This window comes from Neopsephotus bourkii, unplaced genomic scaffold, assembly GCF_033783945.1.
Source record: "Neopsephotus bourkii isolate Nb327-2 ecotype Australia unplaced genomic scaffold, CSIRO-AGI_Nbou_v1 NB_1792, whole genome shotgun sequence".
Lineage (NCBI taxonomy): Eukaryota > Metazoa > Chordata > Aves > Psittaciformes > Psittacidae > Neopsephotus > Neopsephotus bourkii.
Genome location: NW_026902266.1, coordinates 2,945,269 through 2,957,508, shown reverse-complemented (window position 1 = coordinate 2,957,508; position 12,240 = coordinate 2,945,269). Strand labels below are relative to the sequence as shown.

Below are 12,240 nucleotides of genomic sequence, written 5' to 3'. Positions count from 1 at the left end.
CTGCCCAGATGGTTTCCCCCCCTCCAGCATGGCACGGCCCGCCGCTCCCGACATCCTCAGCGCCACCAAAGCCGCATGGCGGCCTTCGTGCGCGTGCGCAAACCGCCACGGTCAGCCGTTAGTGCGGCGCTTCCGGCGGGCGCGGGGGCTTGTGGGGGAATCATCGCGCGCCTCTTGTCCGCGGCGGTGCTGAGGAGTTGGAGCCGTGATGGTGAGCGCGGGCCGGCGGCGGTGCGGGCACGGCATCCCAGCGGAGCCCCGCCTGGCCGCGGGAGCGGGGCGGCAGAACCCGGGGTGTTTCCTTTCCCGGCCTGGGGCAAGGGGTGGCTGCTGGCGCCATGGGCGGGAAGGCGCGGGGCAAGGGGGGAGGCCGCGGCCGCCTATCCGGGTCCGAGCTGAGAATGCCCCGCCGGCGGCATGGTTTCTCCGGCACAGCGGGCCGTTGCTCTCGGGCAAGGAGGAGTTGGGGGGAACGCCCGCCCTGGCGTGGAGCGGGCTTGCCTGGGAGCCTCAGCCCCGTTCCAGGGCGGCCCCGGGGGCGCAGCTCTTCCAGCGAGCGCTGTCCTCGCAAATGCCTACCTTAAATGGCTGATTCGCGTTAACTGAGGGGATTTCTGCTCGTGCAGCTTTCTTGGCTCTTTCCCAGCGCTTGGTGGAGGGAAAGGCGGTAACTTGCGCTGGTGGGCTGCTTGAATAACACGCTAAAGCACAAAGGCCTGCCAATCGCAATAGGTTGTTGCATTCATTTAATAAATCAGAATGTGTTGAAGCAAGTTGTTGCCCTGCGGTGGAAGGGCGGCTTCTTCTGGGTTTGCAGCGAACTTCTGCGTGTGTCTAGCACTTGCTCGAAAACAGTTAGCTCCTGCTAGGGTGAGCAGCCGCAAGCCCTGGCCCCTGTTGTCCAGCGTCGAATCTTGTGACACTCAACCCACTTTTTCTGCCTTGCAGAAGTAACTGAAAGGCATTTATTTGTGTGCAGTATACTACTTGTATTTGCATCACTGCATGTCTTATAACACTTGTTTATCTTCCTTTGTTTTGTTTGGGGTTTTTTGGTTTTGGTTGTTTTTTTTGGGGAGGGGGTTGGGTTTTTTCCAATTTTATTGTTGAATAGATTACAATTGGTGGAAGCCTCTTTGTGCAGATGCTGCCTAGCTCCTGCTGGTTTGACTGTCAGCAGTGCCTTAACCATTTCTACACATTTGTGTCTTCAGTAACTGGAGCACTTTCTAACATACTCTTTAGAGGTTCAAAATTGTTGTGGTATAAACCATAAAGCATTCAGTGACCTGCTTAACGGGAGCCAACACAACTCTGCTTTTAAAGAAAACGCAAGAATGCCCAATATATGCCATCAGAATAATAAAAGTCTGTACTGGGCTGTTCCAGACAACCTGGTCCTAACACCTGAAGGTTTATGTTTTAGTTTTCTTATACCCAAAGGAAGACATAATAGTTATTAATCACACTGATTCTTGCCCTCTTATGTAACTACATATTCAGTAGGATAGGTAATAGTTGGAGGAAACTTCTCTCAGGCTTCTGAGTAAGTCACTATTTTTTTACTTTTAGGAGAGAAGGAGAAGTTTGATGAAAATTTTTTATTTTTCCCCTCCCGTAAGTGAAATAATGGGAAGTTCCCAAAGAAATGTTTGAGATGTAATGCGTTAATTATATAATACGATGGCCCCAGTGGCATTCATTTCAGTAATTTCCACACCAGTATCTGATAGGGATATTGTAAACTGTCTGAAGTGATAAAGCCAGAAACCCAAATAATTTCTGCTCTAAATTTCTGAAAGAACTGTCTTACGTGTCTGGCTCACCTTTTATTATTATTTTTTTATTGTTCTGTAATCTGATTATTGGGATAGTTTCAGAATATATATGTGCATTTAACACTTAAAGATTGGGAGGAATATTCTGGATATTTATAGGGCAGAAAACCTAAAATTATTCCACAGCAAGACACTGAGAGACAAAGTACAAAATTTACTCAGCTATCAAACAGTTCAGTTTTAGCTGTGCTCTCTTAGGTTTTCTCAGGCAAGTAGAACTTTTTCTTAATACTGAGTTTTGTTAAAGGAGATGAGTATGTGTTTGTAAGCAGACACCCAAAATCTAGTTTGCAAGACATTCTGATGCAAAAAGACATGCTGACCGAACTGGCACCTGACACCTCATCCAGTTGTTGTTAGTTAATCAGAGATCCTTAGTCATATGCTCCCAAGAAGCCGGAGTTGCAAGTGCTGGAACCAAGCCTAGTCATCAGTGACCAGCAAGTAAAAATGATAGTGCTAGAAAAAGTATTTTATAATAAAATTTGGCAGTCATTTGATCTCCTTGATAGGACATGCCTATTCAAGCACCATGCACTTAGGAATGGCCAGATACCAGCCCCCCTTGGGAAATGCCTTTCAAATCTGGCATCCTCTGGCATACATGAAAGTGAACTGCCTTTCATGATCTAGTTTCCTTTGTGTGATTTTTATTACAGTGTGTAGCTCTGAGTTCCCCTCTTTCTCCATTTCTGATTGGGAAGTCTTGCTATGTAACTCTTTGTAACTTTTTACTGAGTTTCTCCAAGTTTCCTTCTATCATGTTATTTAAGACAGAATTTAAAGAGCTGAAAACTCTATTCCAAGTGTGGGAACACTCTGTCACGGTACAGAAATTTAGTGTTTTCATGTATATTCCTGGTAAATCCTAGTATTTGCCATTTTCCTGTCACTGCACTTGAACACTGAACTGGTATCCTCACCAGTACATCCAAAGTGTGGGTCAGGATTAATTCAAGCTAAATAATACACAAAGGCATTTATTTCCAGTGTGTCCTAACTCCGCAGTTACCTCCATGAATATTGCATGTGTTGTGTTCACCTCATATATTAGCATTGAAAATGTTGGATCCAATTAGCAGCACTGGAAATGGTGTTTTGTAGCGTGCTTGCAAACTTTCCATGCTGTGTAACTTGTTAATTAGATCACAGATTGTGTACACTTCAAAAGTCTTTCCTGTTGTTTGCTCAAATTATTTGCTGTAGCCAAGTGAAAATTATTACATAAATAAAGCAAGCCACAGACTGTACAGCCATCTAAGTCTTTCCTGCAGAAGAGCAAGCCTACAGATCCTGACATTTGGAACAGTTATCTGTGCCATAATTGCTGTTTCAGTAGACTCACTGAAGTATGAAAAATCAGTGCATCTGTTTTGCAGGAAATCATCTTGAATACTAAGTGTGGTATTGTTGTATAATTTGCGTTCCCCTGAAGTGAAATGAATAACTCAAAATAGTCATTTCTGTTAAAATCTTTAAGGAGAGACTGATGATGAAGTTAAGTTGGATTCATTCCTTGCTGTTTAATTGGGGTATTTTAAATCTTACTAATAGCTTGCATTTAGAGTGGAATAAGTAAGTGCACTAATGGCATGGCTTTTATGGATTGACTTTATTGCTTTGCTTTTGCATTTAGATAGAAAATACCATTTCTGTGATACCTTTTTCAGCACAGCAGCTGCTTTCTTGGTGACTTTAGACTTTTTAAAGTTATGTAAGGATTGATAGGAACCAAAAAACTTTAACACAGTTTATATGAACAGTAAGTGCTTTTGGAAAATGCCTGTGTCCTTGATTGCTAGTTCAGTGTTCTAGTACTATGCTTCTTTTTAATGCTTCATCTAGATAAATAACTTAATTCAAACAAAAAAACATTCAGATTTTGCAAGTAACCTGTTTTCTTGGCGTTTCTTTTGTTTTTCAGTCTCACACAATTCTACTTGTCCAGCCTACCAAGAGGCCAGAAGGCAGAACATATGCTGATTATGAATCTGTGAATGAGTGCATGGAAGGTGGGTGCAGACATGGTAGTCAAAACTGTTGTTAAAACCTCATTTTGACATATTTCCAGACTTAGTAAGAAAATAAGTTGCTGTTTTACATTTAATGTCTCTGATTTAACTAGATGGAACTACATACAATTTGTGAAAGTAGGCAATATTCTTGGTGGGGTCATGCAGCAAACTTGCCTGAATGCAACTCTTCCTAATTTTTGTGCTAGCCATGTAAAGGAAAGGTTGCTACAGGAAATAATATATAAAATAAAAGTGTGTGTGCAATTGATACATAATTTGCAGCCCAGAGAAAAAGTCCTGTGTGACTTTGAGACACACAGTGAGCTAGAAAAGAAAATTGAGATGTTACAGCTGTATGATTTAAATGTGGACATTCACTTAACACTAACAATTGTAGTTCAGGAAGTTTTGCCAGGCAAACAGAAGCATAATAAAGACTATGTAAAGCCTCTGTGCTCACTTCCATGATATATTCTTCTCAAATGTATCTGAATTATTCATGGATTAGCTTAAATAAAACTGATTTAAGTTCATCTACAGGCTTGTGCTGTCACTCTTACCTCAGAATCCCTATTTGACTCTTTCATCAAGAATTATCTTTCTTCTGAGATTTGAGTAGCTGTATGTGATACTAGTTTTTCTCTCTGGTGTTTGTACAGTAGGAATATATGGTGCAATTGCTGTCTTAAATTTACCAGAAGGAATTTCATGTTTCCATTGGAGCTTACTGCATGAAAAGTTACATCTTTGACAGAACTATAACTTTTCCCTCTTGATGATGACAATGCTTCTTGCTATGCCTGTTACCTGGTTTTATAGTATTATGTTTCCATGCAAATAGCTAAAGCAAAAGCATTTCAAATCCTCAGAATCTGAGTAAGATGGTTATGTCTGTGTTTTCATGGTAATCATCTCTAAACTTTCCTGATATTTGTGGTTCAGTAGCTGAAGAAGTTTCAGGAAATAACAGTTGTGTTTTTTAACGTTGCTCTTGTTTCTCTATAGGAGTTTGTAAAATGTATGAAGAGCATCTGAAGAGAATGAATCCAAACAGTCCATCCATTACGTATGATATCAGCCAGTTGTTTGACTTCATTGATGACTTGGCAGACCTCAGCTGTCTTGTGTAAGTTGAGTTCTATAAGTCCATTTCAGTCACTTAAAGATGTCAGAAATTTCTATCTCTAAAATCTTACATGTTCTGTGTGAAATCTGGTGAGGTTCTGGGTGGTGTATACAGTAACTGTAAGGCAGCAGTATTGCGGCTGGCATGCCATGTTGACCACACCAATTAACTACATTGGAATAAAGCATCTGTAAAGAAAGCTTAGAAACTGGCAGTTCCACTTGGATTTTAGTCACATTGAAGCTTCCTGCATGAAATTTGAAAAATACTGAAATCCAGCAGTTGAGTACAACCACATACGTTATTTATTTCTGCTAGAACCTGTTTAAATTTGGGCTGTATCTGCAGTTGGTCCGATTTTTATGGAAGCAGAATGATTACAGAATTTTATTCAGCTGAGGGCTGTACTAGTGGCATGGTAGAAGTCTACAGAAGTGCATGCAGCCAGCTGTTTATTTTGATCAAGATACAGCAAGATTAAAGTTTTTGTAAATCCTAGTGAAGTGACCTATTCCTGATAGATCAGTCCTTCAGAGAGCCCTAGCTAATTATTTTAACTGTTCTTGTGAATATGTTATCTCCAGTTCTCATCTGCATTTTAAAGTTATGAGTGAAGGTGGTCTTGTGTACTTTCAATTCTGACTGCACTGTAAAATCATATGTTAAATTTCACTAGTCAAAACACAACATTGTAAAAAAAATCACTTAATCCAGATCATGAGTACTTTCCACACCATACATTTCAAGGTAACAGTTTGATATGACAGTGATGCCAACTTCACAAAAGTTCCATAAGAATAAGCATACAAATCTCATATTTAAGTAACAAAAGACCATAGTGTTAAGCTTTTGAATATGAGAATTCTGAAATTATTGCTCCATTTGAAACCCCAGTGCAAGTACTTGTGTAGATGCACAGTGAACAGCCTTTGACAATTAATACATTTTAAAATAAAAGGCTATTGAATAGCACCAGAACTGAGCATCAAATTGCTTTCCTTTGCATTCTGATGTATAGAACCTTAGTGGCATTTAACAATATTTTCACTTGAATAAGTAAAACAGGATTCGTTTCTGCAGTTACTTTTCCCTAGACATTTTGCTATGTTTGATCTTCAGGTTTCGAAGTGCTGGGCTGACACAGTTTGAAAGACACTTTAATTTATCTAACAGACTAAAGCTAGCTACTTTCTTCAGGAAGTAGTAACTGTTTCCTAGCAGTATTCTGCCTTTCTTAATCAGGCCTCTAAACTCATTATCCTGCCAATTCTACTTCAGCTTATAGTTTTCCAGCAGATGGCACACATAGCACATAGCATACCAGATGTGTCTTGTGTTCATGAAGATTCCTAAAGTACCTGCTATCTGCTCTTGTGGTGTAGCATTATGAATGGATTGGTGTGGGGCATAAATCAGTAACTTTTCTTAAACTAACATTTCTTATACTGCACTGGAAATGCTACTATTACTATACCAATATATACTAAAACTTCCTATGTCCTTGAACCAGTCATGCTGGGTTTTAAGTAACAAGGTTTTCTTAGAAACAGTATGCTTAAGTATTTTTTTTCTTTAGGCAAAAACTGTAATTTGTTGAACTGTAATTTGAGTTAACTCTGGATTTTTATTTAGCTTCTTAAAATGAAATCTCAACCTTCTTATCTGGTTAGAAGTACATGCACCAAGATTTGAAAACTGAGTAGAACTTGAGTAGTTCTTGAGGCATGCAGTGAAAATACCACCTTCGTCAAAAATACATTCAACAGCTAAGGCGAAAAGGAGGGCATCATTCTACGCAGATAACTTCACACAGTTTGCATTCATTTTTGGTCTAGTTATGCTTCAATTCAACAGTGTCTTGAGTAACTGAGTTATCTGACCCTGGCAATAAATCTTGCTGGTGAACTACTCTTATCAACTATCCCTGAGTAGCAAAGAAAATGAGTCTGTGGGTTCTTGTTTTCAGTTTGCTTTTTATGAAGTGTCCTTGTTTAGTAGAGGTAAGCTTGCTGTCACTGCAGCTGGTAAGAATCCTTTGTCATCCATCTATGAGTCTACTTTTGCTTGTGGAAGATTGTAGTTTTCACAAAATTTGAAGTGCTAGTGAAACACTTGAAAGCTTACATGAACACTTGCGTGAAGTAATATTGGAAAAGTGCTTGGCTTGTTAAGACAACTTGGATCATTTCCTGGTGGAACTATTCTTCATTCTGAGCTCAGAAATATGAAGGTGCTCTATTTGTTGTCTCCCATAAGCAGTTATATTCAGGAATTAAAATGTGAACATGCTGAGAACCAGGCACTCAAGTAGTCCTTGAGGCATCTAGTTTTATTTCAGGTTCTTACTGATTTGCTGGGTGGCTGCTTTTTAGCAAACAGGATAAATCTGTTTGATAAGCCACAACTCCCATTTTCTTCTGATATTCCTTGTGTTCTGCACAGCTTTCTGCTTCATACACTTGAGGATGCTTAATTGTTTTGTGAAGTTCTGGTAAACAGAGCAGATTAATACTACAAGTGTGTTTTTTTTCTTCTCTAGTTACCGTGCTGATACTCAGACATACCAGCCATACAATAAAGACTGGATAAAGGAGAAGATCTACGTCCTCCTCCGCAGGCAGGCCCAGCAAGCCAGCAAATAATGGGGGCACCATCATTGCCTGGGTTTGGGGGAGGGCTTGGACAACAGGCGTGTACAGAGTGTAGTAGTGAACGTTTTGTATTATAGTCATCCTGTTGCCATCTTACTAAACTCTTTAGCCAGGACTGAATGTATTGTTAGAGATGCAAGGATTTTGTTGGACTTGACTTTTTTTTCCCAGTGTAAATGGAGAAGGAAGTGTAACATCTTCAGTAGTGTTTTAATTTGGTTTTTTCCTCTCACTAGCTGATGGTCCTACCTTATTTGAACCCCGAGGGCTGTTCACATTGTACTTTGCCACATTCACTGTATGTGCCCTTCGGGTGGGTTTTCCAATATTCAGTTATGTCCTTGAGACAGTCTTGATGGGGAATAAAAAAATACCCTTTCGTTAAACTTGAGTGCTGAATTTTGTGGGTTTTGCCGAGCAACAAATTAAATCTTTCTTCCCTGTTTGCCAGAGAACAGGGCTCACAAGGTTACGGTGGGCTGAACCAGCAGTTGTTTGCTCTATTACAGAATGGCTCAAAGTCTGTCCTGCCAAGTTAACTTCTCTGGCCTAATCTTGACTACTGTCCTTCCTGGGGATTTTTGGGAAGCACAACAACCCTGTTGCACTCTAAGCTTGATCTTTATGAGGCATTTATAGTCAGGTGTGTCTGCTCTGGGATAGGCGATGCATGAGAGCAGGCTGAATGTATCAAACCACAGCCCCCATGAACTAGTCTACTTCCAACCTTCCCCTGAGAAAGGAATAGGCAAATTGTTTTGATGAGGATCTGCCCCACACTGCTTTTTCTCTTTAGAAAGGATAAGGACTTAACTGTTTGCATGCACTGTAAAATTACGTCTGACACTTGATACCTTGAATGCTGATATCTTTATAGAATCATAGAATAGTTAGGGTTGGAAAGGACCTTAAGATCATCAAGTTTCAACCCCCCTGCCATGGGCAGGGACACCTTGCCCTAAACCATATTACCCAAGGCCTCGTCCAACCTAGCCTTGAACACTGCCAGGGATGAAGCATTTACAACCTCCCTGGACAACCTATTCCAGTGCCTCACTACCCTGACAGGAAAGAATTTCCTCCTTATATCCAATCTAGACTTTCCCTGTTTAAGTTTTAACCCATTACCCCTTGTCCTACTGCTACAGTCCCTAATGAAGAGTCCACCCCCAGCATCATATACAGCATATAGTTTTGCTGTACTGAAAAAGCTTGGATTGGAGGACACGTTAGACCGAAACACCACAGCAAGTAGAAAAGCAAGGCTGACTTGGTACTTTGTGCCTTTACATTAGTCCAGAGTTTTCCTGTTACAGGTACACATTGGAGTCTTGGACTGTACAGGTATACTCAACCAGGATTAACCAGCTGCAGGATTAACAGGGTAACAGTCTCTGCAGTATTGTAAATGCGGATAAAGGGTAGAATCCAAACACCTAGTATGTCCTGGTGTGGAAATACTTAATATTTTTTTTTAGTGCATTCATAAAGCCTAACTTCCAACCAGTGAGACATACGAGCCCTCATCCATTTGCCAGGAGTATAGAGCAAGTGAGGTACTTGCCTGACTTCTACTTGGCTTGTGGAACCATGAGCCATGCTGCATCTTTTCTAGTCATGGAATAGGCAAGTTATCACATAGTCACTGGACTGCCTGCTACTGATTTCAAGCTGGGGCATGACCAGAATGGTACAACTCATTTCTTGGCATGGCTACTCACTATGTAAATAGTAAGGTGAAGTTTTGTAAGCTGGCTAAGCTGATCTAACAGTTCAGTGCTGTTGAAAGGCATAATGCTACTTCACACTATGTACAAAGAAGACACAGTGTTGGGGAAGAAGAGAATAAGACTGCCAAGCAACACCAACAAGCAGAGGCTTTGAGAATAAGGTCAAACGTGTTAGGTGCTGCTGTAGAAAACGGTAGATAAATTGTTATATATAAAAGACCAGTTTATCTACTGTTACATGCTACTGCCCATCAGTAATGTGCTGTGGCAGGGCGTAAGCCCACTAGGATTAGATTTTGCATTGTATTTGACACCACAGTAAGAACAGGATTAGTTTCTTATAGGAATCCCGCTCTGTAGCCTCTTTCAGTATGCTGAAGTGGGATTGTGAAAAGCAAAATTGAGTTTGCATTCCTGCTTTGAGGTTGAAATAATCTGGGGAGTTAAAATACTTGTCTACAGTTTCTTCCATCATCACATTCTTTTAAAATAGACTGAAATCATGACATCCATCACAGTATATCATAAGCACAGCAGGAAAGCAGCATTCCCATTGCTACATCAGCCTGTTTTCGTGCTTAACGCCACTGTCACATACAGTGGGGGAAAAACAAAAGCATAAATAGTACCAAGACCACCTTGTTATATTTCTTAGTAATTAATACATGTGCTTGGAAGAACCAGAAAACTTTTCACTTGCATTAGAAATCCATAAGAAAGTTGCAAGATTGCTGGTTGTGATCTCATTTCCATATGCCAAGCAATGTGCTAGCTTGTGATGCACTGAAAGCAAGGATGCTTCTTAAGATGACTTGCTCTCAAGAGGTAGGAGGGGAATGTTCCAGCTACTTTGCTTTAGAGTACAGAAACAGTTACGTACATTTGCAGTTCCCACTGAGTAATGGCCCGGTTGTACTGAAACTCAGCTATGCTGAAAACCCATCAAGAAAGCTAATAAACAAAAAAATCCAGTGCAGCTGGATTATAAGTACGAAGTAATTTCAAGCTCCTGTTTTTCAACTGCTATGAAACTGTTAAGTTTCATAGACCATGCTAGACCATGGGGAGCACTGAAACAAATAAAATACACATTTTTTTGTCTTACCATTATCATGGGAGAGGGAGTATTTGGGAAGCCAGGGAGCATAATTTGTCAATTCTTCAGCAGGGGGATGGCTAAGGCTAGTAACAGTCTCAGATTCTCTGAGACTGAGCATCTGAGTTGCTTACCTTTGGTACCCACTCCCTTGAAATCTGAGAGTATTGACTTCAGCATTTCTCTCAGTAAAATGATAACTTGTGCTACTGCATAAACTGCAAGAGTAAATCTGTTGAAATAGAAGAATACTGTTGAGCTCTGCCATATAAGTCAATTTGCTCAGATTTTCTACACTGAATGTTGTCTGCTACAATCTGTCTTAGTGTTGGCTGGATAGAACGTACCATTCACTGAAATAGCAGAGGAATGAATTTGCCACTAAAATATACTGAATGGAAATATTTGGGTTTCTGTAGTACAAGGCAGCTCTCTATTCTGACCATTAGTAAATGTTTCACTGTGTCTGAAAAGGAGTAAAGTTAGACCCATCTGGATTCATTACAGGGAAACGTCAGATTCTAGCAATTAGTGTTCTCATTACTGTAATCTGAACTACACGTGTACAAACAGTTTATCTGGATGATGTTTGGGCACAGCTCCAATTTACAACTCCAATTTTATTCCTACTGTTTGTGCTGAGTTTGCATACTGCACGCAAGTAAAACTTGCATGTTGCATATCCGAGCTCAGTGCCATCCTTGGTGGAGTATTAGCAAGGGTTTTAACCAGTCTCACACACACCCTAGCTGACCTGCCCTTGCAACCCCTGCACTGTCTCCATAGTCCTTCCAACTAAGACTGTTCCTACATACTGTCATCTTTGCATCAGCGTTCAGTGACATACACACAGCTTCTGGAACTCTGTGTACCTGCTGCATGCCTTTTGTTTGTGCCATGTAAGTCAACAAGATCTGGAGAGGGGAAAAAATTGGGCTGTGTACTTAAGAGGCTGTGTTTCTGGACTGCCACTGGCTAAATATGACACTTGTATGGCCCAGATCTCTAATGCACCACTGCTTCTACCTAATCTAGTGTGTTTTAATTCCTTTTCAGGGAGCTCCTGCATCATCCCATCGACTGTGCAGGAAACAGGCTCCTAAGTTTAAATTATTACCTTCTTAGTTACCAAAGGCATTGGGTTTCACACACTCCCAACAGAAGCCTGCTGGCCCTGAGAGATTGGGGAATACCCATCCTTAGAGGTGTCCAAGACCTGACTAGACACCAGACTGAATGACCTGATCTGTTTAGACGTGCTTTGAGCAGGACTGGACTAGATGACTTCTGGAGTTCTTTTCCAACCCAAACTATCCATCATTCTATTGGACTCACTACCTAAACATCCCATATCATGAAAAATGGGAAACCTGAGTTTTGGATCCCTGCTCTGACTAATTTCATGCAGGCATTTAAACTCAGCGTTCCCCAGGCCACCTAGAACGGTGCTGCAAATGGCAGGCTATCAAGTGGGATTGCATGACACAACATTCTTACCAGGCTACAGAAAGTGCAACTAATCCCCAGTGACAAAAACAGGGTGCAGAACAGTCAGATGTGATACTGTGCTGGTACTCTTACTGAGAATAATGCCTTGTCATAGAGGTTTAGTCCTGAGAGGTCATCAGACCTGCCACCCAGAAGCAACCCCTGTGCCCACCCTTTCCAGCCCCCTACGAATTAAAAAGTAATCTGTGTAAGAGATAAAAGGCCTCAGCAATCTGTGCTGTACTGATAGGGAAAGCTCAAGGACATTGCAAAATACTAGGGGAAGGTAAGAAACA

General features: G+C 41.0%; 1 protein-coding gene across 1 annotated transcript; it reads left to right on the top strand.

Moving 5' to 3' along the window:
* The first annotated feature begins 75 nt into the window (after positions 1–75).
* ERH (ERH mRNA splicing and mitosis factor) lies at positions 76–8,016 on the top strand. Its single transcript, XM_061380356.1, has 4 exons — positions 76–211; positions 3,763–3,850; positions 4,859–4,979; positions 7,519–8,016. The coding sequence occupies exons 1-4, from the start codon at positions 209–211 to the stop codon at positions 7,619–7,621; spliced, it is 315 nt and encodes a 104-aa protein (XP_061236340.1). The 5' UTR covers positions 76–208; the 3' UTR covers positions 7,622–8,016.
* The last annotated feature ends 4,224 nt before the right edge of the window (positions 8,017–12,240 follow it).

Bases quoted from the DNA above. Each gene is read 5' to 3' on its own strand.
- ERH (XM_061380356.1), top strand. The intron at 3,851-4,858 runs GTGGGTGCAGAC...GTTTCTCTATAG, and splicing joins TGTGAATGAGTGCATGGAAG to GAGTTTGTAAAATGTATGAA. The intron at 4,980-7,518 runs GTAAGTTGAGTT...TTTCTTCTCTAG, and splicing joins GCAGACCTCAGCTGTCTTGT to TTACCGTGCTGATACTCAGA.